Source organism: Hyperolius riggenbachi, chromosome 4 (genome assembly GCF_040937935.1).
Source record: "Hyperolius riggenbachi isolate aHypRig1 chromosome 4, aHypRig1.pri, whole genome shotgun sequence".
Taxonomy (NCBI): domain Eukaryota; kingdom Metazoa; phylum Chordata; class Amphibia; order Anura; family Hyperoliidae; genus Hyperolius; species Hyperolius riggenbachi.
The window spans coordinates 192,565,140-192,589,173 of NC_090649.1; the positions used below are offsets into that span (position 1 = coordinate 192,565,140).

At 45.3% G+C, this 24,034-nt stretch overlaps 1 protein-coding gene across 1 annotated transcript in view; it reads left to right on the forward strand.

Moving 5' to 3' along the window:
- Nucleotides 1–3,535: 3,535 nt before the first annotated feature.
- LOC137571671 (probable cation-transporting ATPase 13A4) overlaps nt 3,536–24,034 on the forward strand; it is a 229,459-nt gene continuing 208,960 nt past the window's right edge. The window contains exon 1 of the mRNA XM_068281166.1: nt 3,536–3,665. Coding sequence (XP_068137267.1) covers nt 3,603–3,665 — 63 coding nt within the window. The 5' untranslated portion in view covers nt 3,536–3,602. The remainder of the gene's footprint in view (nt 3,666–24,034) is intronic.

The window sequence follows — 24,034 nt, forward strand, 5'->3', positions numbered from 1 at the left end:
AAAGAAAAAATCACCTAAAATATAAATATATGCTTATCTATAGTCAATGTTTGTAAAAATCTTGCATTGCTCCAGATTGGTGAGGAAGAGACACCGGTAAACTGATGTTTTGTTCTGTAGATTATTTTATAAATACTGTAGCAGTTACAGCACATATTTGGGATACAAATCCTGCACTGTTAGTGTTAATCTAGCGAAATTGTAATATTAGCTAACAAAATATATTAACATTATGGTAATAAACAAACAGAAAATGTAAGCACAGACCACATTACCTCTTTTAGGGCTCGTTCACACTAGAGGCGCCTTTTAATTTTTTTACGCCTGGTCACGCTTATCAGTGGTTAATTTCTTTAAACATTTTTTATAGGTAGCCAGGAGTAGGTGCCCTCCCTCAGTATAGGTAGCCAGCTATAGGTGCCCCCAGTATAGGAAGTCAGGTGTAGGTGCCCTCAGTATAGGTAGCCAGCTATAGGTGCCCCCAGTACAGAGAGTGAGGTGTAGGTGCCCTCAGTATAATTAGCCAGCTATAGGTGCCCCCTTGGAAGCCGGCGCCCTGAGCGAACGGTCCGGTCACTCAGGTCAAAGGCCGGCTATGAAAACAACTCCAAAAACTACAAACGTGAACGCTAAAGTAAACAGAATGCAATGGGAATGAGGCCTCAGTCAGGCTAGGTTCACAGTGGGAAGTTGCGTTGTGACGCGACGTTACAATGCAATTCAGAAAAAAGATGGTAAAGCACGTTGAGGCCTGGGCTAGAACCCACTAGAAGCTCTTTTCTGAGCGCTTTGTGATTTGAAAAGCTCTTGCTAATGTAATGCTATGGGTGTGATCCCACTTGAGCGATGTGATTTTATAAAAATCCCCCATAACATTGCATTAGCAAGAGCTTTACAAATCACTAGCGCTTAGAAAAGAGCTGCTAGTGGGTTTGAGCCCTAAGACCTGGAACCCACTACAAATCGCAAATCGCTAGCACAATTGCTAGCGTTTTAAAATAGCGTTTCTTAAGCGATTTCATGTGCGTTTTCCGGAAATTTTGGTGGCGATTTTTTAATGTGTAAGCTTTTTGCCAGCGATTGTGATAGCGATTTGCGATTAGTGATTTTAATTCTGATTGGTCCTTTCAATTTATTATAATTTTTTTACAGTTTGCAGTAATTTAAACACAAGGGGCTCTATTCATAAAAGGCTGTGCAGGGAAAAAAAAATCTTGTAGGGAAAATACCGCATTCGGTATTTTAGACTTCTGTGTGCTAATTCATAAAAATATTTACAGTTGGATAGAACTTCGGGGAATTCCTAAACTAAGTGGTGCTGCCTGAGTTGTTACATTTTCTCCTGCAGAGACAGTGTTACAATAAAAAAGGTATCCCCAACTTCCCTTTAGATGTGCATTTTTTTTTAAACTGCCTCTGTTTGCCCTGAATCTGCGCTGAATCTGTCTATTAGTCTTTCAAAACAATCTATTTAATTGCCACAGCTTAAGGTAGCGACACACGATACAATAAAATTATCCGATTTTACGGCAATTTGATAAAAACGATCGGAACTCCCGAAAAAATCTAAAGCTTTTTTTTTTTTCATTCGACTGAAAAATCAGATCGGATTTCCCATTTTCTTTGATTTTTATCGATCCGGAATGCCAGATATTTTTCTTCAATCTTTCTAAAGATTGTATGGTGTGTGTTAGATTGTCAATTTATTAATACACACCTCCTAGCAATTTTGTCAACGTTTCCAATCATTTTTATCATAATGGGGAAAAATAGAACATACGTGTGTGGTACATTGGTCAGATTTTTGAAACGTTACAATCAGTCAGAAAAATTGATTGCAATTCTTAAATTGAACAGATATTAAAAAAATTGTATGGTGTGTGGCCACCTTTAGAAGAACTTCAAGAAATGTTACACATGCACGCTTTCTGATGTGAAATTTATCTGAAAACAGGTACCCAAGAGGTTAAAAAACACAGCCTGGGGTATTCCGGGATGCCTTTTTTGTTCCGCCCTCGCTGCTGCTGCCTGGGAGATCTGTCCCCATTAGCTTTGCTATTATCCGCTCTCTTATCACCTTTTCTAAACAGATGGTATTCTCTGTCCCAATGCCACCTGCTCTAATCTTTATGAATTGACATTTAGTGACATGTGTTGAGATAACCACCGCACAAGGCGGTAATTTACCTCGCTGCTCTGGAATGTCAGCTTTTTATGCGGTAACAGCTTTTATGAATTGACATTTTGCTAAGTGTTCGGTAAAGTCATCTGTTTTGAGCATTACAGCATGCAGGAATGCTTTATGAATTGACCCCAATGTGTAGCGGTTCATGAGCGATTTGCCAGTGCTTGAATACTTTACATTGAAGTGCAAATGCTCCCAAAATGCTGCATGTCCTGCGATTGCGATTTTGCTAATCACAATCGCTACTGTGGAATTTGTTACATTTATTTACATTGGCAGAGCGTTTAGGAAAATCGCTAGTGCTTTAAAGCGTTCCCTAAATGCTCAAAAAAGCACTGTAGTGGGTTCCAGCCCTAATGCTGCGTTACCATTTCATACAGTAGGTACAGTAAAGCATACAGACAATGAAAAGTATGCTTTCCTGTACTTGGTAACATCTGCAGCAGTGCATTACCATAACACTACACACTACATTGCAACGCTAATGTCGCACTGTTAACGTCCCATAGGCTTTACATTGCAGTGTGATTGAAAGTCTATGGACGCGTATCAAAAACGCGTACTATTGCGTTTTAGCGTACGTTTCCCTCTGCGTCTCCCATTGTTTCCTGTGTGACGCACTTCCTTTCAACATGCAAAAACGCAATAGAAAACGCAAGAAAAAGGCATATAAACGCATGCGTTTTTCAACTTGCGTTTTCTTTGTTTTCTATGCGTTCTGCAAACGCTGACAGTATGAACAGGGCCTCAGGGTTCAAACTTATTAAACATGATATTCAATGTTTTGATTTTGTAAAAAAACGCTATTGGCACACATGCAATGTATTTCAATAGCATTGCATTTCCGATTGTTTGCAAATCTACATTTGCGATTCTTCTGCGTTTTTAAATTCAGACGGCAACTCTGCTTTTTTTCTTGTTCAGTGTGTGTGATTCGTGTTTCCATGCAAGTCTGTGGGAACGGAGAAAAATTGTGCTTTTGTATAAAAAATTGCATGCAGTTTTGGCGTTAACTACTAGCTGTATTTTTATGTAAATTAGTTTAATTGGCATTCATGAAGAATTAGCAGTGTGATTTTTTGGCTTATAAACACATTTAAAAATCTCAAAACCTCACAGAAAAATTCACACAAAAAAACCCCACAACAATCACAAACGCAGAAATTGCATTTTTTTTTTCTGCACGAACAAGTGTGGACCTACCTCAATGAAGTTATATAGTTCATGCTTCAGGTCCTAAAGCAATGTTTCATGGAAAGGGTTACATGATCACCTGGCTGATCCAGGAGGTGGAGCCAGGATTCAGTGTCATTACAGGAGAAACCTGTTGTAATGTATCTGTAGTCGGCCAGCAAGGTGCTCTGGGAATCTACTTCACTGGAATTGTTTCAGTGCACACAGTACTCTGCTTGGTTTGATGGGTAAATCAGAGAAAAATGACCATCATGCAATACTCAATCAAGGAGAGGAAAATGAGATGGTAAGTGATTTACATTTCCAGAGCTAATTTGAGGATTTTGCTGGCATCACTTTATCAGATGCCAGGAAGTCATGACTTCTCATTTTAAGCAAGTGTGCACTTGTCTTGCTATTTACAGCTGTTAACTGGAACTACATGAATGTAGTAGTCTGCTAGCAATGCTTCCTGTGTTCATTCTCTCATTGCATTGCCTCTCATTACATCTGTCTTGCTAGTAGTTATGCTACGTACACACATGCGACAACGATCGTTCGTTGAGAACGACGAACGAACTTTTAATTGATGAAAGAACGACCTAAGTAAAGATAGTTTTAAAAGGTGTGTAACGATCTGATCGTTAGAACAAACGTTACATCACGTAAAGCAACTATTGCGCCTGCGCATAAAAATGAGAAGTTTCACAGAGAAATAGTGAAATGCGCATGTCAAGCCTAGTACGAACGACCGTTTCCAACGATGTACTACTTTTGCAAACGATCGTCGTTGGTTAAAATCCGCCGAGACAGAACTTTCTTTTGTAGCGATTTGGCTCGTTCGTCGTTTGCCTTAATAGTCGGGAGTTCGTTTTTTGTAACGATCGTCAGTGGTAAAGATCGGGGAACGATCGTTACAAACGACTATAGTCGCATGTGTGTACGCACCTTTAGTTTCAATAGTTTGTGCATTTTTTTTTTTTTTTTTTAAATCCATTTCTTTGCTAGTTAATCCTGTAGAGATAGACACTAACAAAGCGAAGGCAGTTATTCATTTCTAGATATTTACCACATTAACAGCACTGATGCATTGTTCTGTGTACATTCACTTACTACTGTTCTTGGCATGCTGACCCTGGCAAAACCCACGCCAGCCTGAATATGTAGGATGAGGGCAGGGAATGCTGGAGTCTGAGAGTGAAACGGCAAGCCTGGGTTTGGGGCATTCAAATCTCTGTCATGCTTCAGCTGCACTTGAATGTTTGCTGGTGGCTTGAAAATTCTGCTTTTATTAAGCATTTAAACCTATTAGCCATCGCTATAGTAACAGCATTTTTGGAATAGACTTTGCACTTGTGTATTGCATCATATTTTTTTAATTATAAGTTTAGCTGAGTGTCAACAGAGAATGTGTTGCTTGCTCAAGAACAAATTCAACCAGTTTAAAATGTTCCTGTCTGTTCACTGTCCTTAAACAATCTCCTCTGCCTAGGTCACACACCTATTTAGTCATGTTAGCTTGGTACTACTGGAATTACAAGACTTCTTCCCACTCCAAGTACAATACACATGCAGTATGTTTACTATCAGAGCTCCCCCCTCCAAAGCTGAAACGCATGCATGCTTGAGATTACCAATGTCCAGGGCCGGCCCTAGACTTTTTGCCGCCTGAGGCAAATTTTTAAAAAATTGTCACCCCCCCCCTCGGGGGGGGGGGGGGGGGGGGGCGCTCTGGGGGGCCGCCGAGCTGGAGGGGTAGCTGGCAGGACGGGGGTTTTGGGCCAGCGGCGGGGAGGGGGGTCGGACCCCCCCCCCCCTCCCTCGCCTGGGTCCCCCGTCCTCCGCTCCCCTCCACCCTAAATAGAAGCAGCCGTATGTGTAAGAGGCACGGGCGGGGAGGACACTCACCTCTTCCCAGCGTGCGCTCCACTGACGTCACTTCCTGCAGCGTCCTGCAGGAAGTGATGTCAGTGGAGCGCACGCTGGAGCGAGGAGGAGGTGAGTGTCTCCCCGCCCGTGCCTCTTACACATACGGCTGCTTCTATTTAGGCTGGAGGGGAGCCGAGGACGGGGGACCCAGGCGAGGGAGGGGGGGGTCCGACCCCCCTCCCCGCCGCTGGCCCAATACCCCCGTCCTGCCAGCTACCCCTCCAGCTCGGCGGGCCGGCTCCCCGCACCCACGGACGGGCGGGTGCCGCCCCTGGAAATTTGCCGCCTGAGGCAAAAGTTTCACCCCGCCTCATGAGCGGGCCGGCCCTGCCAATGTCCAATGGTTGAGGAGGTGCTAGTAATATAGAGAGAATACAAATTGTATATGTTAATGCACATTTTTTGTAGCATGGAATTGGAGCAATAAAAGGTAATAGCTGATGATTTTGATTGGTCTAATTCCAAACTGCTTTAACTTGCCCAAAATGAATATCAAATTCACTTCAACCATCTCTGCTTGTGAGCAGTACTTTAGAATCAAAAGTGAAGGCACTGCAGCACAAACCATTGAAAGCTTCATCAGCCATGCCTCCTTATTAATTGAGGCCTGAAATTTAAGCAGAAAATAGTGGTCACATGATCTATGTTTGCTGTTCATCTACTTTTCCTGTGTGGGAGTGGCCTCAGTTCCAGGAGGTATTACACTGCCCTGTTCAGTCTTCAAACCTCATGCTCTGCAGCTTTTAATCTGTGCAAGCAGAAATAAGTTGTTCTTTCACACTAGAAACAGCTCTCTCTTTTTTTTTTTTCAAATCATAAGTATATTTTGTGGGCAAGAAAATCATTTTGACTGTCACACTGTCACTGTGGAGCATTTTTCAAACCTGCATTTGTGTTCAGATACATGCATGAGAAAATATTGTGTACAAACCTATATGTGTACAATTCTGATTTTAAGGCTGGTTCATACCTTCCAACTTTTTGAGATGAAAAAGAGGGACACTTAAGCCATGCCCCTGACACGCCTCTAATTGCTCCCCGGCCACACCCCTAGTCACACATACCATGAATTTTTTTATGAGAAAAATATGTTGTTTAATAATTCAAACCACACTACTCCTTTCTAGAGTTGGGCCGAACGGTTCGCCGGCGAACGTGGTTCGCGCGAACTTAGGTGGTTCGCGTGCGGGTGTCGCACGCGAACGTTTTGCGGCAAAAGTTCGCATAAAATCGGTTCGCCCCATAATGCACCTGAGGGTCAACTTTGACCCTCTACATCACAGTCAGCAGGCCCAGTGTAGCCAATTAGGCTACACTAGCCCCTGGAGCCCCACCCCCCCTTATATAAGGCAGGCAGCGGCGGCCGTTATGGCCACTCGTGTGCCTGCATTAGTGAGAGTAGGGCGAGCTGCTGCAGTCTCTCATAGGGAAAGATTAGTTAGGCTTAACTTCTTCCTGGCTGCATACCTGTTCTGTTCAGTGAGCCCTCAGCCCACTGCATACCTGTTCAGTGATCCTGCCACTGCATACCTGTTCAGTGATCCTGCCACTGCATACCTGTTCAGTGATCCTGCCACTGCATACCTGTTCAGTGATCCTGCCACTGCATACCTGTTCAGTGATCCTGCCACTGCATACCTGTTCATTGATCCTGCCACTGCATACCTGTTCAGTGATCCTGCCACTGCATACCTGTTCATTGATCCTGCCACTGCATACCTGTTCATTGATCCTGCCACTGCATACCTGTTCATTGATCCTGCCACTGCATACCTGTTCAGTGATCCTGCCACTGCATACCTGTTCAGTGATCCTGCCACTGCATACCTGTTCAGTGATCCTGCCACTGCATACCTGTTCAGTGATCCTGCCACTGCATACCTGTTCAGTGATCCTGCCACTGCGTACCTGTTCAGTGATCCTGCCACTGCATACCTGTTCATTGATCCTGCCACTGCATACCTGTTCAGTGAACCCGCCACTGCATACCTGTTCTGTTCAGTGAACAGTTTGGTGTGTCAGTGTGAAGCAGTACCTTAATTACACTACCTGATTGATGTATACACATGCAAGATGTTTTAAAGCACTTTAGGCCTGTCATTTAGCATTCAATGTGATTTCTGCCCTTAAAACGCTGCTTTGCGTCAAATCCAGATTTTTCCCGGGGACTTTTGGCATCTATCCCACTCCGCCATGCCCCCCTCTAGGTGTTAGACCCCTTGAAACATCTTTTCCATCACTTTTGTGGCCAGCATAATTTTTTTTTTTTTCAAAGTTCGCATCCCCATTGAAGTCTATTGCGGTTCGCGAACTTTAACGCGAACCGAACCTTCCGCGAAAGTTCGCGAACCCGGTTCGCGAACCTAAAATCGGAGGTTCGGCCCAACTCTACTCCTTTCTTGCCTTGTTAATTTTTCTTCATATTAACATTTGAAAATAAGAAATATCAGTTTAAAGGATGGGAATAAAGTTTACAGCCAATTAAACACATTTTTTTTTAATCAGTAGAAAATACATATATTTACATAGATCGGTACATCAGTCCTGAAAGAGGGACACATGAGGAAGTAAGAGGGACAGAGGGATTGGGTTCCTAAAAAGGTACTGTCGCGTACATATGAAATCAGAGCCGGTAGACTTGGGCGCAGGATACAGCCGGTATATGGCTGATCCTGCTTCTGCACAAGTCCGGGCCGTGTTAATTACTATTCCCCTTTTAGGCCGCCATGGATAGTGGGGGAATGATATAATTCGTCTTCCAGCTATTGCTGGAGGCCGAATTGTGTTTTAAAAGCAACTTTGGCTCCGTCTTCTGACGGAGCCGACGTTACTCACTGAGCGCCGCTATACAAGTAATTCCTATTCTAGTGTATGGTGGCGCCGGCTGCTCCCAGATCTACCTGCGCTGAAAAGCACTGCTCCTGTACTGTCCCTCCAAAAGAGGGACAGTTTGGAGCTATGCTGGTTTCACTCTTGGGAGTCTTGTTGCACATCCTGGAAAACAGTATTGCGACCAGGGTGAAAAAATTGTGTTATGCATATGATGTACTGCATACAATTATTAACCTCTTGAGGACCAGTAGTTTATGCCCTATTTCCTTTAATTTAGCCCCTCCCCCCCCCCCCCCCCAAAAAAAAAAAATTGGCCCTAGACCCCCATACACTACACTACACTCTGAGGCATCAGCCTATGAGAGGGATTAGATTGTGAACCATTCCAGGGGACAGTTAGGCTTCTTGCACACCAAGACGTTGCATTAGGTGGCACGTTAAGGTCGCATAACGTGCACCTAACACAACGTATGGTGCTGCAAGAGCCGACGGTAGAGTGAGCCGCGTTAGGCGGCTCGAGTCCTATAATGTCTCCCAGAGTGGCGCTGATTGGCCAGCGGGACCACGTGATGCGGAGCGAGACACTCCGCATCACGTGGTCCCGCCGGCCAATCAGCGCCCGCCAGTGCAGTGAATATTAAGTAGCCATGTGCGCGGCTACTGTAGCTGGCTCTCCCCGCGTCCTCTCCGCCCCCCACTGCGCATGTGCAAACAGTCTAACGCGGCTATAGCCGCTCCAACGCTGTAGCATGCTGCACTTTGCACAGAACGTGCAGCGTTACATGTAACGCAACGTGGGCTGTGTGAACAGCCCACTTGTGTTACATTGCTGTGCGTTGGGGGAGCGTTACAGGCGCACTAACGTGCGCCTGTAACGTCTTGGTGTGTAAGCAGCCTTAAAGAGAAACTCCAACCTAGAATTGAACTTTATCCCAATCAGTAGCTAATACCCCCTTTTACATGAGAAATAGAATGCTTTTCACAAACAGACCATCAGGGGGCGCTGCATGACTAATTTTGTGCTGAAACCCCTCCCACAAGAAGCTCTGGGACCACGGTACTCTGGGCAAACTGCCACAATGTAACAATGTTCACAGACAGGAAATAGCTGTTTATAGCTGTCTGTAACAGCCAAAACAGCTAGGAGCAGCTACATAACCTTCCCACAGTAAAAATGTCACCATGTAATAAATGGCAGAATGTAAATCGGGGAGAGGAAAGATTTTACAATGAGCAAACACTGACTAAATCATTTATACATAATTATGGTAAAAAAATGAAGCACTTTTTTTTACTACATTATTTTCACTGGAGTTCCTCTTTAAGTGACAGGGATGTCCCTGTACAGCACTGTACAAATGTAAGTTGCATTTTTCCCCTCTATTTCAGCCTGCCAGCTCCAATTTCGTCTGGCAGGCTGATCTCAGATCCCCGCTTTGTTTACGAGCTGCTAATCCATTCCCGCCAGTAGGCGTAAGCAGTCTCCAGAGAGCCACGCTTGCACCGCCCATCGGCGTGAGGCGGTCGGGAGGTGGTTAAAAAGTATGCTTCACTGCATGTTGTCCGGTACTGCATAGCATGCCTTGCATTGTTGCGACAGTCACCATTGCACTGCTAACGCGTTGATGTGCACATATCATTACAATACAGTCGTGTTTGTTACAGGATTATACTGTCCAATGCAATGTGTCAGTGTGAAAGTAGCCTTATGCAGGAGGGCTTATGGGATTGGTCTCTCTTTAAAATTTGAAACCCGCACTTTAGAAAATGCATTTCAAAATGCAAACACACAAAGCTATGTGCAAATTACTGCCAGAAACACAAAAGCATTGCATGACACAGACATGGAAAAAGCGTGTGAACGTGGTGTGTTTCTGCAAGCACATTTACATTGTGTGGAGTAAAGGCCCCAAAAGGAATAGCTGCACAGCATACATTTGAAATCGACGCAGGATACAGCCGGTATATGGCTGATCCTGCTTCTGCACAAGTCCGGGCCGTATTAATTACTATTCCCCCTCCAGGACGCCATGGATAGTGGGGGAATGATATAATTCAGCTTCCAGCGATTGCTGGAGGTCGAATTATTGTGGTGTTTTTTTAAGCAACCTCGGCTCCGTCTCCTGGCGGCGCTGACGTTACTCACTGGACGCCGCTCAGTTGTGACTCACTTTATAGTCTATGGTGGCGCCGGTTGCGCCCAAATCTAGCCGTGCCGAAACACACTGCTCCAGCTGCACAGGCCTATATCCTATTAAAGGAAATATCATGCTACCCCCCCAATCTACTTACCCGGGGCTTCCTTCAGCCCCTTGCAGCCGACATGTCCCTCGCAGCAGCTCCACTCCCAGCCACCGGCCAGGGGTCTCCGCTGGTGCAGAGGCCGACCTTGCGGCAGTAGTTCTGTGCCTGTGCAGTACACTCCACACCTCGTGCATGTGATTGACAGTGGGGCTCGCGCAGGCGCAGTGCAGGACAACCTCGCGAGAACCGGACATGTAGCATTTTGAAAGCTCAATGCTATGTATACACATGCTGCAAAACCGCTTTTCAAAGGGAATTTGCAGTCCTTGGGGGGCTGAGCGATTATGATTCAAATAAACTTTTATAATACTCACCAGTTTTCTGAATTTCCTACTTCTGTCCGTAGCCTAAAGGAAGAGGATCTAGACTGGTCCTAGAGACACACCTATGAGCTCTTCCTTTAGGGGGCAGGGCTACGGATGGAAACCGGACACATTATTATTTTTTTTTTTTTTATATAGCACCAACATCTTCAGCAGCGCTGTAGAGAGTATATAGTCTTGTCACTAACTGTGCCTCGGAGGAGCTCACAATGTAATCCCTACAGTGGCGTAGCTAAGGAGCTGTGGGCCCCGATGCAAGTTTTACAATGGGGCCCCCCAGGCACTCTATACATAACAATTGATACTGGGGCACCAAAACCTGCCAATGGCAACTACAGTGTCAGAGGTGCAAGAAGGGGATGGAGAAGAGCTTGTTAATGTTTACCACTACTCAATGTATATATAGAAGTGATTATTATGAGCACAGGACCAATAGAGAGCTAATACTGTAGTTGAGGGAGGGCCCTTCGGGGCCCCTCTGGCCCAAGGGCCCCGATGCGGTCGCTACCGCTGCACCCCCTATTGCTACGCCCCTGAATCCCTACCATAGTCATAGATCAATGTATGTATTGTGTAGTGCATGTATCAAAGTCTAGGGCCAATTTTAGGGGGAAGTCATTTAACTTATTTGTATGTTTTTTTTGATGTGGGAGGAAACTGGACCAGCCGGAGGAAACCCACACAGACACGGGGAGAATATACAAACTCCTTGCAGACGTTAACCTGGCTGGGATTCAAATTGGGGACCCAGTGCTGCAAGGCAAGAGTGCTATCCACTAAGCCACCGTGCAAAACAACAACACACAAATCGCTAATCGGAAGTGCTGTACTACTTACTGTACAGCACTTCTAAGCGTCGGGGAATCGTGAACGCAATCGTACTAAAAATCGCAGCGCTGTGGCAATTTTAAAGCACTGCAGCGATTCCTACTGGGTTCCAGGCCTAAGGCCTGGTTCACACTCCAAGAGCTGTTTCTAGTGATTTGAGAAGCTCTTGCTAATGCAATGCTATGGGGGATTTTTATAAAATCACATTGCTCAAGTGAGAACAAACTCATAGCATTACATTATCAAGAGCTTTTCAAACCACAAACACTTAAAAAAGATCTTGCAGTGTGAAGCAGCCATGAGGCCATGTTCACAGTGACCGTTGCGTTCCCTCTGATGACAGGAACACAATGCATACAGTCAATGAAAAGTATGCTCACTGCATCTTGTAGTCCAAAGGCAGGGAGTTCCTTACTTGTGAACGCCTGCTAATATGAACCTCTAACCCGCCACAATGTCGGGGACTCCCTGTACTGTGCCCTTGCAGAGGAGGACTGTCACGGCCCTGAATGGAGAAACAGGGTTTGACCACAGTTTGCAGTATACAGACACTGGAACCAGGAATTAAGGTGCAAAAATAATGTTTTATTGCAAATGCAATAATGCAAGCATACATACAAGCGTGAATGCAAATATCATACCACATATGCACAGCACACAATATATACACAAATAACCCGGGAAGCAGTGACAAAATATATATAACACCTAACTATCTAACTATCTATTTACAAACTGTGTGCACGAGATATATATGCACAAGCAATTATATACAATAACGCGGTATCAAAAGGAGCAGGCAAAGACAGGTCAAAACACATATCAGGGTCAGCAGCGGTAATTCAGATATATCGAGGTACAAAGGAATGAGCAGAGGCAAAGTCAGGACTAGCAAGGTTCAGCAACAGGAAATCAGATCAAGGAACAGGTTACAAGGAACAGGTTACAAGGAATAGGTTACAAGGAACAGGACTCAGATACAGGAGTGACCAGGAACTCAGACCTACAGACATAGACGTTCTGGCAATCGCTTGGAGGAAGAGGCAGTCTTAAATAGAAGCAGGATGCAGCTGGTGGTAATTAACCAAAGTCCCATAGAGGCCTCTGCAGGGCAGACACAGAACTGCAGTTCCTTAGTACAGGCAGCACACAGCCACCTGCTGGTGGAAGGTAGCACTTCAAGGCTGCTAAATGTCCACAAAGCCCTCTGCTGGTGGCACAGTGAAAGTCCAAAGTTCTCCAAGTAAAAGCTGCCACCAGCAGGCAGGAGAAGGCAATGCATAATTCCTAACAAGGACAGAGGGACAAACAGAGGACACAAAGGGACATAGAGGAGAACACAAGGGGGGCAGAGGAGGACACAGAGAGACACAAAAGATACAAAGGGGGCATAATCCACAAGATGCCCCTTCACCATGGATGCACCAGGTTTAGTATATATTTTTTTTCCCTGGTTTTTGCCCTCTAAACCTAGGTGCGTCTTATGGTTAGGAGCATCTTATAGTCCTAAAAATATGGTAACTTTTTCACTTGAGTTTTTTCCACAGACCGTGTACATCAATATTACCATTACTACTGGCAGCAGATTAGTGCAACCGCTATTAGTGCAATCTGCGGTACTCAAGTAGCGTGAACATTGCTAAGGTAACATGCATTAATAACCGTGTGCCATGAGTCATGCCAATAGCGTAACTCGCTTTACACTGCGGGCAGTAGTAACAGTAGTATTGCCTGTCTGTGCACACAAATATTACTGCAGCTTAGTGCATCAGTGTCTTAAAGCTCTGAATAGCAGCCTCCCAACATGATCATTTGTGCTGTTTTTTGTAATGGTGTCTATCCGGGAAGTAATTTTTACAATGTACTTTTTGCATTGCCCACTTTATGGTGCTACTCTACCATGTTGAAAATAATACCCTCATTATGGTATTCGCCCAATATAATGAACCCTTGTGTGCTGCACTAGCAACAGCCTCAAAAGATGGCATGGCGCTTGCCAGGAATTGTTGACAGTCACATGGCCATAGTAAAGCTTAGTGGAGATGTGATTGTCAAGTGGAAGCTGGGAAATGTATCAAAATAACACAGCAAATTGGACCTAATGAAAGCCTATGGCTGTCCATTTCCACTAGGCTGATTGTCGCATCCAGATTGCTGACCCTGACACCCGCCTTTCAGTCCAAAGCAGATCAGAGCACAACAGAAGCATGGGGCATCCCATTGGTTTGCAAAATGAAACAATGGGAATTCTGCTTCAACAGAGAAAATATATCATTGGTTAATGGTGGACCAATGAGAATCCTCCCTGTTGCTATGTAGGATTTCGGTTGACTTTTTTTTTTTTGTTTTTTTATAAATCCAAAAAGGATTTGCCGATTGGTTTCGGTATGGCAGGCGGGTGGCGATGCAAATGCATTGGGTACAAAACGGCAGGTATATGAACAATGCCAGAGCATCCTGAGCGGATTCATTTTCTGTGCCAATCCTGCATCCGCTGTATTGATGGTGCAGTGTGAAGCAGGCTTTAAAGAAGACACACAAGCTTCTTTCCCATGGGTAGCTGACAGTGCATCCACCGCCTGTAAGTTACTGTCGTTAGTTTGAGCAGACATCTCTTAACTTGACATATAGGACCTCTTCCACCGCTAAAAAGATGCAATGTAATACAATAAAAATGCAATATAGGTACTGTATCAGATTAATGCCAAAATAAACCATATACCTATAGTATCCAATAGTGAGTCCAGTCTGATACATGTGCAACAAGTCCATAAAAAATTTCACCCAGTTTGCAAAAAATCACATGGAGTTTTTTTTTATACGGGCTCTCCCCTGTTGCCCCTGGATGGGCTGTCGCTGGTCTCTCTGGGGTGAATACACACCACTCGGAGGGTCCCCCCCCCCCCCACCCGCCATGCTTTCGCTGCTGAGCTTCCTGGTATGCCTAGTCTCCGTCCAACATTTTTCATCATGACCTTGTGACTCATCAGGTGCCTCCTAGGCACCAGAGAGACCAGCGACACAGCCCACCGATGGGGCAACGGGAGAGAGCCTGTAGGAAAAACTCTGTGGTTTTATGCAGCCCGGATATGTGAGTGTATTTTTATAATAAAATATATACATTTTTAAACTGTATTATGCCATAAATGGCTTTTATGATTTGAGGTTTATGGCTGACATGGGTTTGAGAGAATATGACAGGAGTCTTAAAGGCACCAGGACCTCTGAAGCACCAAAACGTCCTGGGATAAAGCAATTGTATGACCAATCTAACAGTGGTCAAACGAAACTTGGTGAGTTTGTTTCTAGAAGTGTGTCCTTGGTGGTGGTGTCTAAATATGCATGCAAGATTTGAATAGTTTTAAGAAGCGAGCAACTACGGTCCTGTGATTTGTATTACATTTTCATGGACTTGTTGCACATGGACTCACTATTGGATACTATAGGTTTATGGTTTATTTCTGCATCACTATTCATCTGATGCAGTACCTATATTGCATTTTTATTGTATTAGATTGCATCTTTTTAACTGTGGAAGAGGTCATATATGTTGAATGAAGAGGTGTATGCTCAAACTAACCAGTAGCAAAATTATAGGTGGTTGCCGCACCAAAGTGATAGCGCATCCATTTTTTATAAATTTGGTAAAAATTGATACTGTAGCGCTTTACTTTTTGTATATTATAGTTACTCTGGTGTACCTGATGGGTGCTTGCAAGTGCTTTGGCAGTCCTTGTCATTCACATCTGAGGGCAACATTATCAACCCCACCCATATGTGAAATAAAGCGAGTTTTATGCTGCTGTGTAACTGTACTACATGTCAAATACTGACATTCATTAGGTTTTAAATGCTGCCATTTGGCTGCATTAAATTGCAACTGAAGGATGCTTGGTGGTAAGCAAACTGGAGGGTGAAGCGTAAGCCTGTAGTCCAGTCATCCGTATAAAGGTGCCCTATAATGGTACAATATTTTCTTAAAATGTGATCATTTAATCAGATTTGATGGATGATTCGTAAGTAATCCAAAGGTAATTCTTGATCCCATAAATGAATGGGTTGATTAGGGCACTTTCGTTCTTTAGATATGACTGTAAAATCCAACATTCTGATTGACAAAATTCTGTATTCCAATCAACCATCGTTTTAGGGCAATTTTCTCCACATACTGCATATTTTTCTGTACAATTTTTAATCATAAAAATCTGATAATATGATCTTATCTAAGGAAAATATTGTGCCCATTAACTAGTTCCCTACCTCTGCCACACTTTTCTATGCCCCTGAGAACTTAATCCACAGCTCTCTCTGTTGTGCACATGTTCCTGTTGGGCTCCCGCCAGTCCATGAGCAGTTAATGGGAACATGTGTTCCCAAAGCCGATCAAAGTGCCTGTAATAAATAAAAACTGGCATCAACAAGATGCCAGCATTTATTCCTAAGTCAAACTCATTACTTCCTTTGTAACACACACACACACACACACACTTCTTCTTCTTCCGTGTAAAATACATATAAAATACCATAATTCTTAGCAAAAAGTACCACTCAAACACATTTTTATTTGTGGAAAAAAAAAAAAAATTATATGGATCATTTTGTTGTGGTATGTAGATATAAAGTTATTGGTGAATGAATGGAAGGAGTGTGATATGAAAATTTACTCTGGTTTTGAAGGAGAAAAAAAACCTGTGGTAGGGAAATGGTTAATGATAGTCTTGATTGTATGTTCTTATGACTCTTATGCAATATGAGGGACTACCAGAAGTATTTATTCAAAGTATATTCTCTAAGTCTACCCTTCTACTACTTAGATTTAGAAATGTTGTATGTTCAAGATTTTATCATTGATGGGCACTATTAGGCCACTTTCAGATGGGCAGTCTCCTGTCTGAAAGAGGTCTTATGCTGAGCATACACGGCCCAGTTTCCTCTTATCAATCGAGCCGCTGATGGCTCGATTGATAATATCCGACAGGTCCGACGACCTGCCGGATAGATTCCCCGCAGGCGGACAATAGCGGGGAATCAAGCGGCTGATAAGGAGTGCCGGCGGGGACAAGCGGGGATCGATCCGTGCTCACGCGTTAGTGTAGCGTCAAGTATTCCACACTGCTCAGCATCAACCTCAACTGCTGCTGGTCAGATAAGGGCCTGAGCACATTTGCACTCTTTTGTGTATTTTTCAGCAATGTGTATCAGACTGTAACATTGATGTGTTCCTGAAACAGCCTGCAAGTTTGCTCTGTTTAGACATGAACCACTCATGTCATGTCATGTCTGTTTCATGTTGAGCTATGTACGGTTTTGACAACAGCCTTTTAATCTTTTTTTAATCATGCACTGAGCCTGCCATAATAATCCTCAGCAGGAGAGGTTTCTGGCCAGTCAGGTCAGTCTGAAAGTGTAAGTACAAAAATCAATTTTTGATTGTCCAATGTTACTACCACCATGTAGTATGAGAGCTCGGCTTACCAGCACAATCCATGGTATTCAGAGTCTATTGACCCTCATATGACATGGAGGTGGTAAAACTGGCCAATCAAAATTAAATGTGTGTGCCAGGTTTAAGGCTAAGTGGGAGCTGTGTTGCATTCTCTGTAAAAAAAAACAAAAAAAAAAAAAACAAAAAAAAAAAAAAACCATGAACCCAATGGAAGGGAAAAGTAGCATCGCTTGTTATGTGGGCATACAGTCAATTAGTATGCTTCACTGCCACTGTTTAACATGCGAGTTATGCACTAGCGCACTACATACATTGCGCTGGGAAACGAGTCCTTTAGATCGCATCAAAGTGGAAGCACTCTGAGCATTGCATAAATAAGGCCTCGTTCACATCATTTAGCGCAGATGGATGTGCTATCGGAACGCAACGCGTCCGATCGCACGCCATCTGCGCTACTATGTGCTGCGCTGCAGATCCCATTCATTACTATGAATGGGATCTGCGCTGCGATTACCAAAAATGCGTGCAGCACGCGATAGCGCAATCGCGCTGCCACGCAGCGCATATGATGGGAACGGTAGAAGGGCTGTCTATGCCCTTCTACCGTTCTTGCGTGCCGCACACTATACGCGCTGCCAAAATGCGCACGGCAGCATGTATAGTCTGAACGAGGCCTAGTTCCAGTGCGATTCTCTGCGTTAAACTGCCCTTGTTACACCCCAGTGCCCCACTGTAAATGTATCCTCACACTAGTACATGATGAGTAGAGAGTTGAACTGTGTTAAGCTTGCTGTACGTTGGCAGACTTTCTACCAACGTGCCCAAAAGATAGATCCCTCTCTGATCAACATCTGATCAGATCAATTACTGCCACACACTGCACATCAATTTTTAATAGATTTTAGCATTATATTACCGCCACTGCTTCTGTCAGCTCCCAGTGCCCATACCCTGTGACCCAGCAACATGTGCGTACTCAAGCCCGGTCATGGAGTATGGGCACTAGGAGAAGACAGGAGAACACATGATGGTGCACGCCGGCCAGACAAATGAGTTTGGCTTTGCTCCAATGTGCTAATATTCTGCAGGGGCTTTCATGGAGAACAGTATTAGCTGGGGGAACACCTGGGCGAGCGGCGTTAATTGATTTTTAATAGATTTTATGCTGAACTCTATTAAAAAAAATATTTTTTTAGTGTGTGGCGACAACAGAACACTCTCTGATTATATGCAGGGCCGGGCCGAGGCATAGGCTGGAGAGGCTCCAGCCTCAGGGCGCAGTGTAGGAGGGGGCGCACAATTCATTCAGCTGTCATTCCTAATTGTGTATAAAGCAGAAATAAATAAGAAAAGGGGATGCATGGCAGTGACTGCAAGCCAGATAACTAGATATTAAGGTGTTGGGGAGGTTGTGAGCCCTGTGGCACTTCTTAGTCTAATAGCAATCAGTGTGTGACGGCTGGGGTGGGAGGGATGGAGGGGCGCACTTTGGTGTCTCAGCCTTGGGTGCTGGAGGACCTTGTCCCGGCTCTGATTATATGTTAAGACCTTGCCACGTCCCTGGAAGCCCCTTTTGGCCACAACAAAAACCATCCTGTCTGATCCATAATGTTAGTAAATTCTGACCAGAAATTGATTGAAATTACAATTGGGTAGCATGTTGGGGCTAGAGATGGCCCGAACTTCAGATTTTGGGTTTGCAAACTGCAAACACGAACTTCCGAAAAAGTTTGTGTTCGTGCAAAATGGGGTGAACCGCCATAGACTTCAATAGGCAGGCGAATTTTAAAACAAACAGGGACTATTTCTGTCCACAGGAGTGATGGAAAAGTTGTTTCAAGGGGTCTAACACCTGGCATGCCGGAATGGGATACATGCCAAAAGTCCCTCTGAAAATTACGTATTTGACGCAGAGTACGGTTATAATCCCTAAAGGGCAGAAATCACATTATATTCCTAAATTGGAGGCATAAAGTGCTTTAAAACATCTTGCGTGTGAATACATGGATCAGGTAGTGTAGGCAGTGTACGGATTCACACTGTTTAATGCACCGCAAACAGCTGTTTGTGTAATGATGGCCGTGCTGGTGCGCAGGTTGGCGAGAGTGCAAGCGATGGCGGTTTTCCAGCACATATGGTCAGGCTGAGGTAGCTTAATGACAGAACAACAGTGACTGTCCAGCTGATCGAATTTGGTCTGTCCACAATGAAGCAATGACCTTATTATCTTGGGTGTGCCCCCCAACACACTCATATAGGTCATTGCTTCATTGTGATATGCAAGCCCCTTCACCGCGGCAAGGTAACGATCACGAAGGGAAATTGACACATGTACATGCCTTTTGTTTTGTTGTTGCAGCCACAGTGCAGCCAGAAAAATTAGGCATGTACACACACCAGAAAAATTATTATTCATTTTGGAAGCAGCCGCTGCTAGCTGCGGCCTTAAAAATTTAGGAATCCACCTGGAGTCCTGGACCCTGTTGGTGGTGGTGGAGAAGGCAGTCAAGCAGCCTGCAGGCAGAGATGCTGTGTGGGGACTGACTTAGTCTTCGGGCAGGCAGCAGTGGCGTGGTATAGAAAGTTCAATCACAAATAGAAAGATATGCACTGGTATAATACAGTGTGCTGCCAGTGGTGGACTGCAAATGCCAGCTGGGACTGTGGGCTGTATCTATGCAGTGTCACCCACAAAGAGAGCTATGGTATAAGTTCAATAACAAATACAGTAGAAAGATATGCACTGGTAATACAGTGTGCTGGCACAGTACAGCAAGGGCCAGCTGCGACAGACGGGGCTATATCTATGCAGCGTCAGTGCCACACACAAAAAGAAAAACATCAGAAGTGTTAGGGTTGCGGAAAGGGCTGTTGACCGCCCCACTATGATACGGACCACCCAAGCGCAGAGTCTAAGTGACCACGGGTCTTCACCCACGACCCCTTGAGGGGGAAGCAGGACCACTTCCCCAGGAGGGGGAAGTGGAACTTCGCTGCCTAGTGCCCACCAGGTTGCGCTCAGGATAATCCCACAGTGGGTTGGAGAACAGGTGACGTCTCAGTGTGGAGAGCCAAGGTACAGGTGTACTCGAAGTCGAAGGCAAGCCAAGATCAGGGCAGGCGGAGATCAGAATGGTCAGGGACAGGCCGGAGGTCGAGGCAGGCAGCAGACGGTCAATAGCGGAGAGACAAGCCAGGGATCAAGACGGGCAGCAGACAGGAGTAGTCGAGGTCACAAGCCAGGGGTCAATACCGGGAAAACAATCAATATAATAACAGGTTCACTGGGCACACGCTGTATGAACAAACAGCACTGAGTTATGGGCAGACCTGTTTAAATAGGGCAATGGGCGCCAAAATGAGCGCCCGCGCATGCGCGCAGCGCGCAGCGAGGAGTGCGCGTGCGCGCGGCACCGCGTGCGCATGCGCGCAACCCAACGCGCGCACTGCGCACGCGCACAGCGCCGTGCGCGCCATGACAGTCTACAGGGACTACAAATCCCAGCGTGCGCGCGCGCGCGTGTATGGATGCGCCCGCGAAGACGCTGGAGGGAGCCAGGCCGGTGAGTATGACATTGCCCCCCCCCCCCCAGGAGCAACCTCCGGGTGCTTCCAGGGTACGGTTTCTCAGGAAACTTGGAGTGAAAAATCTTAATTAACCTAGGCGCATGTAAATTCTGCACGGGTTCCCAGGAATTTTCCTCAACCCCAAACCCTTTCCACTTAACCAGGTACTGAAAAGATCTACCTCTTCTCCTGCAATCTAAAATCCTTTCTACCTCATACTCTTCTTGCCCATCAAGCAGCACAGGAGGAGGAGGAACAGCAGAGCGATTAAATTTATCAGGCATGACCTTCTTTAAACATGATACATGGAAAACTGGATGTATACTCATAGAAGTAGGAAGTTTTAACCTGTATGCCACGGGGTTGATAACCTTGTCTATGGGAAAAGGACCCACAAACTTGGGTCCTAATTTCTTAGAGGGGCAACAAAGGCGTAGATTATTAGTGGATAACCACACCATGTCACCTGGAGTTAGACTAGGGCTCTCTCCCCGTTTCATGTCTGCCCACCATTTAGACTTTTCTTGGGATTCCAGCAGAATGGACTGTAGTTTCTTGAAATTCTCAGTTAACAATCTAAGTCTATCTTGAACGGTAGGAACTGAGGACTCGGGCACCACTCCAGGTAGGTATACAGGATGATAGGCAAAGTTGGCAAAGAATGGTGACATTTTAGTGGCGGCATGCACAGAGTTGTTGTAGGCAAACTCAGCTGTGGCGAGTAGGGAGGACCAGTCATCTTGGGAGGCAGAAGAGAAGCAACGCAGGTATTGTTCAAGCGTCTGGTTAGTCCTCTCAGTCTGGCCGTTGCTTTGTGGGTGGTACCCAGACGAGAGGCAGGACTTGATGTTCAGGAGTTTACAGAGTTCTTTCCAGAATCTGGAGGTGAACTGAGAGCCTCTGTCGGAAACAATCTCGGAAGGGAGGCCGTGGAGACGGACGATTTCTTTTAGGAACATCTGGGCGGTTGTAGCGGCAGAGGGAACACCCTTCAAAGGAATGAAGTGAGCCATTTTGGTAAAGCGGTCGACTACCACCAGAATGGCAGTGAATCCTTGGGAAGGTGGTAAGTCGACTATAAAGTCCATAGCTATTTTGTCCCAAGGTCGCTCAGGAACGGACAAAGGATTAAGAAGACCCCAAGGCTTAGTTCTGGAACTCTTTGATCTTGCGCAGGTTTCACACGAAAGTACAAAGTGCTTACAGTCTTTAGGAAGAGTTGGCCACCAAAAACTTCTCTGGAGGAGTTTCCGAGTTCGGGTAATTCCAAAATGTCCCGCCAACTTGTTGTCATGACAGTTGGCCAGCACTTCCTGACGAAGAGCAGGAGGAATAAAAATCTTATCTCCATGAAGAAACAGACCATCACTGCAGACCAGACTTGAAGCAACTTCCTGTGCAGGTAATGTAACAATGACTTGTTTGATTTGCTCCAACAATTCAGGTTGTAGAAGAAGAAAGTGATTAGCAGAAAGAATGGTGTCAGAGGTCGGATTGGTGGCATAACCCTCATTAAACATACGAGAGAGAGCATCGGCTTTGGAATTCTTGGATCCAGGACGGAAGGTCAGATGGAAGTTGAACCTGGAGAAGAATAAGGCCCAGCGGGCTTGACGAGGCTTCAGTCTCTTCGCAGAACGCAAATACTCCAGGTTCTTGTGGTCAGTGAAGATCAGGATGGGATGTGTTGCTCCCTCTAGCAGATAACGCCATTCTTCAAGAGCTGCTTTAATGGCCAGAAGTTCTCTATCTGCGACATCGTAATTCTTTTCAGAGGAACTAAGTTTCCGGGAAAAGAAAGCTGTAGGATGAAGAAGGGCCTTGGGTTCAAACCGTTGTGAGAGGATGGCCCCGACTGCAGTTTCTGAAGCGTCTACCTCCAACACAAAGGCTTGAGAAGGATCAGCATGTCGGAGAATCGGGGCAGAAGTGAACAGAGTCTTTAGATCCTTGAAGGCAGACTGAGCTTCAGGTGTCCATTTAAACGGAAGGTGAGTCTTGGTTAGTCGCGTGATGGGGGCAACAATCTTAGAAAAGTTATTTATGAATCTTCTGTAAAAGTTGGCAAACCCGATAAACCGTTGCACCCCCTTACGGTCAGAAGGCTCCGGCCAGTTCAAGATGGCGGATACCTTGTTAGGATCCATCTCTATTCCCTCAGCAGAGATTAGGAAGCCCAGGAACTGAATGTTATTCTGTTCAAACTCGCACTTTTCTGCTTTGGCATAAAGTTCATGTGTGCGTAGCCGGGAAAGAACCCTTTTGACATGGACCCGATGTTCCTCCAAGGATGATGAGAAGATCAGAATATCATCTAAGTAGACAACAAGGAAGTCATCAATAAAGTCTATCAACACATCATTGATAAAACGTTGGAAGGTTGCAGGGGCATTACAGAGACCGAAGGGCATGACCAGGTACTCAAAGTGGCCGTAACGGGATCTGAAGGCCGTTTTCCACTCATCACCCTCCCGGATTCGTACCAGATTGTAGGCTCCTCTCAAATCCAGCTTGGTAAAGACCTTCGCAGACCGCAGTCTTTGGAACAATTCAGACATCAAGGGTAGCGGATAGCGGTCCTTAGTCGTGATAACATTAAGTGCTCTATAGTCTATGCAAGGCCTGAGGGAACCGTCTTTTTTCTCCACGAAGAAGATTCCGGCACCGGCCGGAGAAGAAGAGGGTCTGATGAATCCCTTCTTGAGGTTTTCCTCGATGTATTCCTTAAGGATCAGTGACTCTGGTTCAGAGAGAGGATAAATTCTGCCATAGGGAATGGCCGCTCCAGGCTGTAAGTTTATGGGGCAGTCGTAGATACGGTGTGGCGGTAAAGAATCAGCCCCTTTTTTATCAAACACGTCTAGGTAGTCGTGGTAGACGGCTGGAACCAGAGTGGCTTTTTTAGAGCTGGTACAAAGCAGGCGGCCTATACTCGGAAAGCAAAAGCGAGAGCAGTAGGGGGAGTTGAAAAGGACCTCCCCAGAGATCCAGTTAATCAGAGGGTTGTGGCTCTTAAGCCAGGGCATTCCCAGGATGGCAGTAAACAGAGGAGAGGGAATCAGGTCAAAGCAGAGGTACTCTTGATGATCATTTTTGATGGTGACCAGCAGGGGAAAAGTCTCTAGTGTGACTGGTCCGGAATGGATAGATGACCCATCAGCAAGTTGAATGAGTAGAGGCTTATTCTTCTGGCGGATTGGTAATTGGAGTTGTTGGGCCAGATGAAGGTCTAGAAAGCAGGAACAAGCCCCTGAGTCGATGATGGCTCCAATATTAATGTTCTTTCCTCTGGGATCCTGTAAAAGGAGAGAAAGAGGGATGTGAGCAGCTGAAGCCAAGGGACTTTGCAATTCCAAAGAGTGGATGGAATCAGGCTTACTTAGAGGGCGGACTGGACAATCCTGACGAAAGTGTCCGGAGGCCCCACAGTACAGACAGAGGTTGGCA